The sequence below is a fragment of the Sardina pilchardus genome, chromosome 2 (genome assembly GCF_963854185.1).
Source record: "Sardina pilchardus chromosome 2, fSarPil1.1, whole genome shotgun sequence".
NCBI lineage: Eukaryota > Metazoa > Chordata > Actinopteri > Clupeiformes > Clupeidae > Sardina > Sardina pilchardus.
Window position 1 is genome coordinate 34,506,065 of NC_084995.1, and position 12,803 is coordinate 34,518,867.

Sequence of the window (12,803 nt, forward strand, 5' to 3'; positions counted from 1 at the left end):
CATTTTGACGTTCTGAGATTTTGTTAACTTCTGTTTTCATTTAGGTGGCAGAGACAAGTTGAAAGTATCTTCAATCAATGCATATTTACAAAATGCTGAGTTACCGTAAAAGTGGGGATCAGAACGTTGACAGAACATTTTCAACTTGGTTGCGCAATTTGTCTTGGACCTAATATTGAGCATGTGATTTCTAAAAAGGCTGCCAATCTTCCTGAGCATGTGTAAACATATTCAAGCAAAACACCTTTGGTGACTAAAACCACAGCTGATTCCAGGAAGTTCTTCCCTTTCCGAGTCCTGCTTTGGGGGGTGGGTTGGGCACTGACTTTTGTTCCAGATAAACAAAAACACTAAATGTGGCTATTCCATGCAAAACACAGAGACCCAGGGGGAAGAGTAGTAGATGTTGTGTGACCCTCAGCACTTGTGACTGCAGTAGTTTTGCAACCTCTGCACAGAGATGGCAGTGGAACCTGTAGTAGATGTTGCCCAGATCAGAGCTGCATCTGTTCCAGGGTCAGTAGTAGTCATCTCACTCAGGTTGCATAGTGCTGATCCTCTACAATCAACATCCATTCAGATAGTTAGCGATGAAAAATACTGTTAAATGAAAAAAAGATAATATTTATTGTACTTTTTGTGAAAATATGATCTGACATGCCTCATATCCCCTTTAGAAATTAAAGTAGAACCTGGATCATACTGGCAAAATACCATCAATATGCAGTTTAAAAAAAAAATCGATGTACAAACAAGAGTATGCTACACAAATGCAGTTACATTTGAACTTTATTCCTTTTGTCTACTTTTTGATATCATCTTAAACAGCAATATCCACAAAATATTAACAGTGTGCAAGAAAACATGAGTTATGGCACATCAGAGAAGAACAATTACAAAAAATAGATATATTTCTTCATAATCAAGGCAAGAAAGATACGTATGCATACACAGGAAATAACACAAAATCATGACTCAGGCTGGGGACTGGATTCTACTGGCTAACAACTTGGCTACAGATATTACCCACATAAAGCCTCCTCTGAGCTCTCGCCAATGCACTCCATGTTTTCAAAATGGCAGACAAGAAGGTTTTCGGCGTCACGGCTACCTCAGCACCTTTTTTTTATTTTTAAGTGTTCTTGCTTTGTGTGGCAACTCTCCTCTGTGCAACCATCGGGGTACGACACAGAAAAAACGCCACAACCTAACCAGCCCCGATGACAAGTGCGACGGTGATGGTTGGAGGGGGGAGGGGAGGGGGGCGACATCTCGGCTGTTCATGGGCTAGTCCCGACGGAGGAGTCTAGGCAATGCTGAATCTGGCACTTAAAGAAACGAAAACAAAAAGACACTTGGCACAGTGGACTCCTCACTCACGCTCCCTTGCTGGTGAAGAGATAGGAAACTGTGCTCTGAAACGCTCCGCGTGTACCTTTCACAGTGTTTACTCCAGTGTGTCAAGCCATCTGAAATGGTACAGAGAGTCAACAGTTTGACTTGGTTGCTGCAGATCCAACCTGGCTAAATACGGTTAGGCAATGGCGCTTGTTTCACACTCCCCGACTGTGCCGTTACGCGTCCATTGTGATTGAGAAAAAGAAGTCTTTTTTTACTAACTGGAGTCAAGTTCTTTCAGCACATGATCATTTTTATTCGGTTTTCGAGACAGGCCGAGACACAGCTAAGTAATGTTTCTGTGTGGGGTGATATCTGCCAGCTAACTTATCCCTTTTAGCTGGTTAAGAACGACAGCGTCATGTCCCCCGTCTTTCCCTCTTCTAATTCCAAACACTACAAGGCACAGTACAGCTTCTGCTCAAGCTACAGTCCAACTGCTTACTCTGGCACGGGGTCGCCCGACTCGCCTCTCTGTCCCTTTGCCCTGAAGTTCTCATCCATTTGGGGAGAGAACCTTGATGATAATAATAATGCAACTGCTCCATTCATTTCTATGCAGCTTTAAGTAATGAAAGAGGAGCAGATCAGTCCTGAGACTGTGGTGTTTTTTTTTTTTTGAGTGCATCATCTCTTTCTTTGCACATCTGGGCTACGGGTGACTTGTACTAGCCCTGTCATGTGCTGAAGTCACCGTTTCAATTATCAGGTGGTGGACGAGGGCCGGCGAGCAAGACATCAGACACCATACTGAGACACCATAGCGCTGTCTGACTCATCAGCAGCGGTGTCTTGTGACTTCACCCCATCTCTGACTCACAAGTGCAGAAGGGGGAGGGGGGGGGCAACTGATCGCACTCATTTTCTATAGGGGCCCGCGACTGTTGTTCTCCGTGCAGTGACCACAGGTCAGAGCCTCACTTATGGCCGTCATGCTGCCATTTTCAGCACAAAGGCCAGCGGGTGACAACACAGTGCTATTGAGCGCTAGCCCAGACCGTGATCTGTGGTAGTGTGTTGACGGGCAACGTTGAAGTCATCTGACTCCGTTTTTAGTCGATTCTGTGCTGTCGGTCAGGCTGCCCACAGGCAGACAATGCTCCCACTGACCCTCTCTATCGCTCGCACATACACAGTCACACACACACACACACACACACACACACACACACAGTGTGCCTTGACCTTGCTGTTCCCTCCTGAGGCAGAATGTGCTACTCGAGTGATAAACCCAGGCTTGTGTCTTGTTATGTAACATGACACGCTGCCCTTGACACCACTGACTACGGGACCACAACACATGTCCTAGCGTCAGAGTGCACTGGGGAAGATACTCATGAACATTGGACCTGTACTGTATACAGGGCAGTTCACTCATATCACACAGGTACTGGACTGCCAACACACTCAATCCATTCGCTACGGTTTTGTGAGGGAATAGAGCATGTGGAGCTTCCGGTTTCTTTGACTGGGGGTTCTCTGATCGCTATGCTGTTGGGTGTGGAGGTATAATGAACTTATCCATCTAATCTGACACAGAGCCCATCCAGATCTTTTCCCTTCCCAATAACAAACAGAACTGTTAAACATGGTTGATGAGAAGAACAGAAATATTACACAAAAATTACAAAAGATAAAACATCCACAGAAAATGAATGCGCTTTAGTTATCAAACACTGTACAGCATCATACTCAATGACTCAGTTTCCATATAGTCCATATAAAGAAGAAATTTCACCAAACAAATCCAAACAGCTAGTCTCAAAGGTAACACTTTGAAAGAAAGTTTATACATTGTTTTCTTTCTTTTTTTTTTCTTCGTGGATTTTACAATCAAGTTTGGTTTCAGAGACGAACAGCAATCTCTGCTTGGATGAGTCTTTTTTTCTAAGACTCAAGTCTTGTGTTGGCGTGTGGCACATACAATTCAGTTTCTTCCTAAAATGCACTGAGAATTACCAAACGGCTATATTTTTTTTCTTCAATTATCTATTAGAGGTTTCCTTGCCTATCCTTCTGTTTTCACATCTACATAAGCTGAAAACCTTTATGCTTCAAGTAAAATAGTGGGCATAATATAGACTATGTTAATATTATTGAAAATTAGGACATTAAAATCAGGGGTATTTGTTTCTTTTTAGTGTTTTCAAGCTATCATATGTAAGTATGTTTTTCCAAGGTTAGTAACAAAAATGTATTGAAAACAAATATCAAGTCTATAGTTCAATGGATCCAATTTGAAAGAATTTGAAGCGATAATTTGACCTAGAACACTGTAAAAATATTGGCATCTCTGCCAAAAGTCTTGAATCCCTTTGTAAATCATAAAATGTGCTGTCGCAATAAAGGTAAGCATGTCTGCAATATTTTTCTTCCATATTTGGCCATACAAATCTACAGGTAGCCACTTTCAGAAAATAACACAGCTAATCATTAACACTGAAGAACCATAACCACAGTGTGACTGGACTAGCCAGCTAGACAGTCAGCTTATACCGTCAACTCATGACAAGACGACCTCCCTCAACCTTCCCAACTCTACGCACAGTCCACATCGTCAACCCTCATCACTAGACCCGTCCATCACCCCATGGTAATATGGTCAACTCTGGACTGAAAAACATGCTTTATATCACTCAGTCGCTATATTTTTTTTTTTTTACTCAATGTTTAGCATTTTAAAAATTGTGAGATTCTCAAATCTGCCATCCCCTTGTTAAGTACATCTGTGTGAATGAATGCACTGTGGACAGTAGCCAGAGGGGTTCTGCGCGTATGCATACATTCATTCACAGAGACGCACTCAACCACCGGGCTACATGATGCTGAGACGGATATTGCCCCTTCGCCTTTATCAAGAAAGTGTGGCATTTTAGGTTTTTTTTTTTATCCAGAGTTGTTTTTTTCTGAGTAAAAAGTAGTGTTTGAATTGCGCCCACTGACTGTAACTGGGCATCCGTAAGGTCGGAGAGGCAGGGGTGGCATCGGGGCGCGGCTATAGGATGATGCAGGGCTTCTTGTCTTTGAAGGGGTTCTCCGAAGTGGGCACCCCCACCAGCAGGGGGTCGTTGCGGGCGTGCTGCTCACAGTAGCTCATGAGGTCGGCTGCAGCTTTCGACACCTGGGAACAGGGAGGGGAAGAACATTACATACTAATGTTAAGGGGTTAAATCAAAGGGTGCCTCTCATTTGTCTTTTTATACATCCTCCCTTCCTTCCTCGGCCCTCGTTCTCACTGATCTAGATAGAGAATCAACAATGGGACAGTCTATCCAGTGCTAGTTATAGATCGGTGGGAACGAGTCTGGAGGGCCGAGCATCGAGGATCGAGGAGGGATGTTGAGAGAGGCTTTCATTCGCAAAATCAGATGTAGTAAGTAATCGAGATCTGACAAGCTCCATCAACATTACAAAGAGCAGGGAAGGCCGAAAAGCATGCTAAGCTGGGGCTGGGGGTAGGGATGAGGGGGGGTCAGGGGCATGGGAGTAGGGTTGAGATGTACTATTCTATTCCATCAATTACTCTGGGGTGAAAACTTGCTTCTTCTTAGTTTGGGAGTTCTGCCTCTTGTCCAGAGGGTTCTGTGAGCTTGTCTACATGTGGTCGCACAGTGACCAGTCCTGCTGGCAGCTGCTGGCCGTACCTTGATGCGCTCGATCCCTGCCTCGATCCTCAGCTGCTCCACCAGCTTCCTGGCCTGGGCGATGTTATTAGTTGTCGACATTCTCTGCCATCAGTTATGAAGCTGCAACCAGGAGAGAATGCTGGAACAAAGGAAGGAGAACGGACAACATTAGAGAATGTACCAGAACAAACATTTCCGTCGGGATGAATAAAGTATCTATCTCTCTATCTGGTACAAGAGCATGAATTTCTTCTTTTCTGGAATTTCTCCTTGGGGATCAATAAAGTCTCTATCTATCTAGCCACAGGGAACAATGACTTGTCATTTTTTAGTTTGGGGAGTTTAAAACTTACTGGATATCACACATATACATGTGTGCGTGCGCACACACACACACACACACACACACACACACACACACACACACACACACACACACACACACACACACACGCACGCACACACAAAGAAACATATTGTGATGTTAACACAACACAAGCCTATTTTCGGTGCCTAATAGCACTCCTTACTGGCATGACTAATCTCGTTATGCAACGCCACCATCTACAGTACTCCACCACAGCACACACCAACATGCCTCAGACGCCGCGGTATCCACTCAGCCAGCTGGCTATTTCAGACCCTCTCCTCAACAACCACCATCAATCACTCTATCAGTGCAACTCAGAAACAGGTGCAGTCCGTCCGTTGTGCCCGGCCAGACGGCCGTATCTCTGGTTAACTAGCTTAGGGGCCGTGCGTGGGGGAGGGGAGGTGGGGGGTGCAGTGGACAAGGAGCATAACAAACCGCAAATAGTGAGGCCTTGTGTTGTGTTGTGTGTGTGTGTGAGGATGGGCTGACGCTCTCCAGCCAGAGGGAGTGAGTGTGTGGGGCCCCCTGTCCTCCTGACTCCTCCGCTCCACCACTCTGTCCTATCTGTGGCACCCACACAAACACACGCCCAGCTGCTGCTGTGGCCTCCAGCCTTCTCTGGCTCCTCGTGGAGGGGCCCCCACAATGTGCCTCCTCAGTGGGGGGAAGTTCCTTGAGATAAATGGGGATATTAGAAGCGTTTGTCTGCAGCTTTTAAGCAGCCATGGCAGATTCGATGCAGATAGCACCAGTGTCAAGGCCAGTTCACTCTAAAAGCGCCCAGTGTTTACCTTTGAGGAGAAACGACAAGCTCAGGGTCTCTGGGCCTTTCAATCCCCAGACTGAACATCAGTGACAGTCTGTCGCGTGAGTTGTCAGTCAGATAACTCCTCCAATGGACATTAAAACATGCACATCCAAAGTTCAGTTTGTTCAAATGTAAAACCAGAAAGTCAAAATGCAAAGTAGAAATGCAATAAAAAAACAAAACTGGCTCCTGGCTCCAGACGTGCAGACAGTGTCCCGCTTCCATACAACTGTACGTTTCACGAGTGCAGCTCGGGAAACACAGAAACAGTCATAAAAAAAGACCTCTGTTCTCTTCTCTCGGGCATAAACACACATTACATCAAACCCCTTCTTCTCCTTGGCACATTCCTCAGCTAGTAACTGTTACCCTTTCCTCTCCGAGCGGAGCGTTTTCCACGAAGTGGCTCGCTGCAGAACAGACACCTTTCTCACTGGCTCTCTCCTTTGTCTCCACATGGGCACACAGAGCTGCTTTTCACGGGGGCACCTGCCGCCTTCCAGGAAATGTCCCGCGCGGCCCAGGAGCACTAAATGCTCTACTTGAGAACACACAGACCTGCTTTCATTCGAATGCAGCGAACGTACACATCTCATGAAGGACAATATTCCTTGGCTACACCTTTCCCCCCCCCCCACCCCCCCCTTGAGACCCTCCACTTTTCCAGTGTCACACTGGCCTGGTAAGAAAACGACTACCATATGACCTGGGAGGAGAATAGCTACTGCTTTTGCCCCACTTGTGCTCTTCCAGTGGTTGTGTAGTCAAGACGGTGACTAAATGGCCTAGATTTGTCAGATTTGTCATGATCTGATGTTTGATCAACTGATGAAATGCGCTGTAATGTTAGGGAACTTCCACTCTGGCTCATGTGCCGAAGGTTATCTTGGACAGTATACTGTGGTCAAACAGTCAGAAGCTGGTGCAGCGTGTTCCTCAACAGTGTGCGTTTACTGTAGGGAGGCATAAGCAGGGATTAAAATAGTAACACACTCTGTTTCTCCGACGTCACATAAAGTGGGTTAAATCAAAGGGGGTTCTACCAGGTCGAACGGCGCCACCAGGCCCCCTCCTATTCCCCATGGGAGAATCCATTTTCCCCTTTCAAGGCCAAGTGGAGCTCCTCACTCCCACACTCACACAAACACACACACACACACACACACACACACACACACACACACACACACACACACACACACACACACGAACACAGTCTCTCACCCCCACCTTTCCTTCTACTCAGCCCCCCTGTTTCTGTGATCCGTAAGCCTCACGTGCAGTATGCCCCCTCCCCTTTAAATTGCTGTGTGGTCTACTGAACAAGCATCTCTTTCTCCAGAGAGTGGAATTCTGTTCTTCCCAGAGGGGAGGAGGAGGAGGAGGCAGTTTGTCATGGCTCATTCTCCCATACCTGGAACACTTGCAGGGCTTTTCTATGTACAGTATCTGCACGTGCAATGTCCCTTTGACCTTTCGCATGAATTACGGAGTGTTCAAATGCACAAACGCCCACTGAAAATGCTACCAAAGACCAAGACACAACCTTACAATGCCCTCAGCTATTCAGATGCAATTGAATATAATTACATTTGGCTTTTGTATCGCTTTTTATTGCTCTTGTTTTGTTATTTTGATTATTGCTGTTGCATGTTTTGTAAACTCAGGGCATTGCTGTAAAAGAGCTTGATGCTCAGTCAATTTCTCGCTGAATAAAAAAAAAAAACGGTTGATGATGAAGAGGATGATAAAGTATAAATGCGATGATTATCAGTCCTGTTCTATTTCTGTCCAGGAAATCAAATGTGGTCATACAGAGCGGGGCTGTGTAATAAACTCTATTGCACAGTACAGTCATCTCAGCCTTGTGACTTAGTTTGGCATCTCAACAGACAACCCCTCCCTGCAGCTCTCTTCTGGACGACCCATGGACTGAGTGAGAGCGCACGTCTGACGGCCTTACTTCTTTATCGTCTGCTGGGATTCAGATCTGTCCCTGATTTGTTCCCACTCCTTTACCCCCCCCCCCCCCCCCCACCCCAATTTTTTTTTTTTTTTTTAAAAACACACACACACACACTCCTCCTCACATACACTCCTCCAACTCCCGACAGAAGATGACCGGCGAGCGAGTGAGGGATGGCGGGAGGGAGAGTGGGAAACGGAGGCGGGAACGCTGGTGGGAAACGGACCCGTGGCATGGCACGGTGACTCTGACGTGGAACAGAGCCGACGAGCGTTGATTACAGGACGGGGAGGGGGGAGGCAGGGAGTGGCCAGTGCCAGCCAGTCACTGACAGTTGGTGGCGGGAAAAAGGCTGAGCAAGAGAGCCCTGGCAGGAGTCTGAGGAGGACCGTTGTGCCAATGAGTGTGTATTGCACTCCAAATTCGCAGGCGTGTGTGTGTGTATGTGTGTGTGTGTGTGTGTGTGTGCGTCATATGTTTTTGTGTCTAGAAGTCATGCTATTGTTCATAGCTATTACTGGAACATATATGGATAAAATGCCATGGAAAAGTATCAGCTCATTCTACAAGATAAAAATAAATTCATTCATGTTGTATGCTACTATGTCCTGTCCCAAACCTACACCAAAGGCCAAATGACAATTGCCTATGCCAACCTTCTTATTTCATGTTCTTCACTGAAAGAAAGATTCTATTTTTGTTATGTCATAACTGGAGTAAACAGCGGCATTTGCCCTAAATAACACAACTTTTGTGTTATGCAAAACCACCATGAGACTAAAAATAAACTGCCCTCCAGTACTTTGTTCTGCCCTCTCACCGCATGCCCTTTCCCATAATTAGAATGTGTGTTGTACAAGTGTGTGTGTGTGTGTGTGTGTGTGTGTGTGTGTGTGTGTGTGCGTGCGTGTGTGTGTGAATGTGTGCGTGTAAGAGAGAGAGAAAGTGTGTGTGTGAAAGAGATAGATAGACAGATAGATAGATAGATAGATAGATACTGTAGATAGAGAACAAAGAATGGATTATGTTTATGTGTATGTGTGTATGTGTGTGTGTGTGTGTGTGTGTGTTTGTGTGTGACAGAGAGGGAGAGATTGAGCGAGCGGGAAGTGGAGGAAGATTTTTGCCTTTCATGTCCTGTTGTCTGCTGGAACCAACAAGCAAGCAGTGACATCAACGGCCTCTAGAAATGCTTTCTGCCTCAGCCAATCCAGGAGCTCACTTGGCAGCAGGCTGTGGAATGCAGCGCTGGGGGGGAGGGGAGGGGAGGGGAGGGGAAGAAAGGGGTGTGTGTGCTGCGGGGGGGTTTCTGATCACTCAGCTGACCTCATGTGATGACTATGAGCTCATAGTAGCATGATGTGGAATGGGGACTGTGGAACATAGGTGGATAGAACAAAGAACAGTGGGACAGTGTGTGAGTGAGTGAGTGAGTGAGTGAGTGAGTGAGTGAGTGAGTGAGTGAGTGAGTGAGTGAGTGAGTGTGTGAGTGTGTGAGTGAGTGAGTGAGTGAGTGAGTGTGTGAGTGTGTGAAGGTGAGCGAGTGTGTGTGTGTGTGTGTGTGTGTGTGTGTGTGTGTGTGTGTGTGTGAGTGAGTGAGTGAGTGAGTAAGTGATGACTGAGTGACTGAGGGAGCGAGTGAGTGAATGAGTGAGTGTTTGTGTGTGTGTGAGTGGGTGTGTTGCCATTAGTGGTTGTGCTTTGTTTGTCAGCTGGGCATGTATGAAGAAACTACATAAGCTGTGTGTGTGGGGGGGGGGAGTGACATTAATGACCATTATCCACATTAATGACCATTATCCACTTCAATGACCACTATCAACTTTAATGACCGTGCTGTTGAATTGCTCTGTCATGTGAGGATCTGCTCACCCTTGCCTTCATTTCTCACCCCCCCCCCCCCCCCCCCCTCTCTCTCTCTCTCTCTCTCTCTCTCTCTCTCTCTCTCTCTCTGTCTTTCTCTCTATTGACACTTGCATTCCAGTTGCAGCATGGTCAGGTGACTCCATGCTTCCTGCCCGGCCCCAGCTGTACATGTAACCAAGGACAAGGGCAAGTGCATTGCTCAACTCAACTGACTTGAGTAAGATAGGGCGAGGGGAGAGGATGGGAGGAGCTTGCGTGTGTCCAGAATGGTCACACCGCTATAGTGGCAAAACATTATTGAGCAATGACAAGTGGAGGGGGTGCAGTGTAGCCTATTGCTATATGATATCAGGTAGAACACAAAGTTGACCGGTACAAAGTGATTTACAGTGACTTACAGTGCAATCCATGATACAATTATTAGAAATTAGATAAGACCAAGAAATATTGTGCAAAGAGGCTAATAGGACTGGTAAATGAGAATCTGATGTGAGTGCCCTCATAATGAGTGATCATTATGAGGGCAAAGGGGGCAGTATCATGGCCAATAGTCAATTTCCCCTCGCCATCCTTGTATGGATTGGGGGACAAAAGACTTCTTTAGCCTGTCCATTGTGAACAATAGCGACAGCAGTCTGCAACTGAACAAACTCCATGGCTTGGTGATTGTACTCTGCAAAGGGTGGCGGTCATTGTCCTTGATAGTGTGTGTGTGTGTGTGTGTGTGTGTGTGTGTGTGTGCGTGAGTATGGGTATGGGTGTGTGTTTATTGGAATACTTTGTATTACTGTAAAGAATACAGACAAGTAAGAGCCAATGATATGACTATAAGGACATGTGATGTGCTTGCATAGTCTTCTGGGTATGCATCCATGAACTCTGACGACAGTGTGTGAAAAAGAAAGAAAGAGAGAGAGAGGGAGAGAGAGAGAGAGAGGGAGAGAGAGAGGAAGGGGGGGTTGACTTACATAGAGAGAAAAATATGCAGGAAGGAAATGGAGCTATGTATACACAGTGAGGCTGATAAGAGCCATAGTGATGGCTGCAGCATCTATCCCCTCCTCATTTAGACTGGCCTGCTGTGAACCTCACCCAGCTCTGTGCTCGGCCGCTGAGATATCAGCTCCTGATAACACATGTGTGCCCACAGACTACCCAGCACTGAATCTAGAATCTATGAAGCACTCCGGGGTTTTCCCAGAGAACCACTTGTTGACAGTCTGACAGTCTATCACTGGGACATTCTGCTAACGTTCCATGGAGACTATCGGGGACAGAAATGTTATCAGATTATTAAAATAACACACTAAACAAGAATTTTACCATTTGTGCCATTCAGAAAAAAAAATCTCTTATAAATAGGTACAACCCAAATAGACCCATCTGGACAGACACCCTGCGGCTTAAATAGCTCCTCAACTGTATGCCGAAGACAGAAAAAGACAAATGACTTTGACTGGAAAAAGATTTCTTGCTGGAGACAGAAAGCGGTAACATGGAGGAGAAAGACTCTCAGTAATTCTGTTTTGTGCTTTGCCCTTCAAAATTTCCCGCCCTCTTTCCACTCCCTTACGCACCGAAACTTTCAAACAGAAAACAAATTAAGCCGGTCCTCCCTGTGGAAAAAGATGGGAACTGCCCTTGGCTCTGAAAAAACAGCACAGAAACTCGCTTGTCCAGTGCGGCAGCAGGCGTGACCAGTCAGGCAGGAACCACAGAAAGCCTGGCGTGGGCTGGGAGCTGTGGGCTGTGGCGTAGCCTGCGCTGCGCTGCACGGCCAGGGGTCACATGATCCTGTGTGTTGACTTAGAGGTGCCCCGGGGGCAGGAAACCAGCAGCTCACAACACAGGAAGACGAGCTGAAAGAGGAGTCCAGCCGAGATTAGCTGAGGCGCTCCGCTGCTCTTCCACACCTCTGGGTTGTGTGTGTGTGTGTGTGTGTGTGTGTGTGTGTGGGGGGGGGGGGGGTGGATTACACTTTTGATTCACAGAGTAGGCCTACTTAGACCAAAACAAAAAGCAAGAAGCACAATCTTTTTAGGTCAATTAAGCTTTCGGTTTGTGTAACGGGAAGAGATACTCTTTCCTGGAAATGCCATGCAAAGCATCAGCCATGTCCCTCACGTCCCCTGCTATTCTGCAGCTGCACAAAGGTGTTAAATGCTTATCCAGATAACTCAACGTCCACTCAACGTGTGTGTGAGAGTGTGTGGCTCGCACAGTGGGCCCCAAGGGACAGCACTGAGATGATATCATCTCCTGGAGCGCTGCGAGGTCCACTCCCGTTAACGGCTCCTGTGTGTCTCCCGCCTTTTGCATTCCCTGGCACCGGTGGGACGCGGGAACGCTTTGTTCCGCGGATGGCAAATAACGGCCGCTGACCAAAGAGACTAGCGAGGCGTGCGCTGCGGGAAGGGGAGGGGAGTTTGGAATACGGCGCTGGTCCGTTTCTGTTTTGGGTTTTTTTTTCCACCAGACAACAACACTTCATCATTTCTGCACTTCTGCAGAGCCTGTGCCCAGCTAACCATTCCTGGCACAGGTGCAAGAGCGACACACACAGCCGGGAGCGCGTGTCTCTGCGCCTCTCCTCTGCGTGCGAACCCAACTGCGGCACTTCACTCTGGAACAGGTCGAGTCACCCTGAGCCCAGGTGCGCAGCAGTAACGATAATCACACAAAAGGCCTGGCACGAGTGGGGGGGCCAGAGGCAGGCACTGGCTGGGTGCTAGCAAACAGCGCAAGGGGCAGAGTCTGACTGAGGCA

At 47.0% G+C, this 12,803-nt stretch overlaps 1 protein-coding gene across 3 annotated transcripts in view; it reads right to left on the reverse strand.

The window, feature by feature from the left end:
- Positions 1-771: 771 nt before the first annotated feature.
- The window catches only part of gng7 (guanine nucleotide binding protein (G protein), gamma 7), a 24,773-nt gene continuing 12,741 nt past the window's right edge, over positions 772-12,803 (reverse strand). For all 3 annotated transcript variants that reach the window (XM_062528201.1, XM_062528193.1, XM_062528210.1), the window contains exons 3-4: positions 5,043-5,163; positions 772-4,519 (exon numbers count right to left, since the gene is read on the reverse strand). In XM_062528201.1, the coding sequence (XP_062384185.1) occupies positions 4,394-4,519; positions 5,043-5,123 (207 nt within the window). In that variant the 5' untranslated portion in view covers positions 5,124-5,163 and the 3' untranslated portion in view covers positions 772-4,393. The remainder of the gene's footprint in view (positions 4,520-5,042; positions 5,164-12,803) is intronic.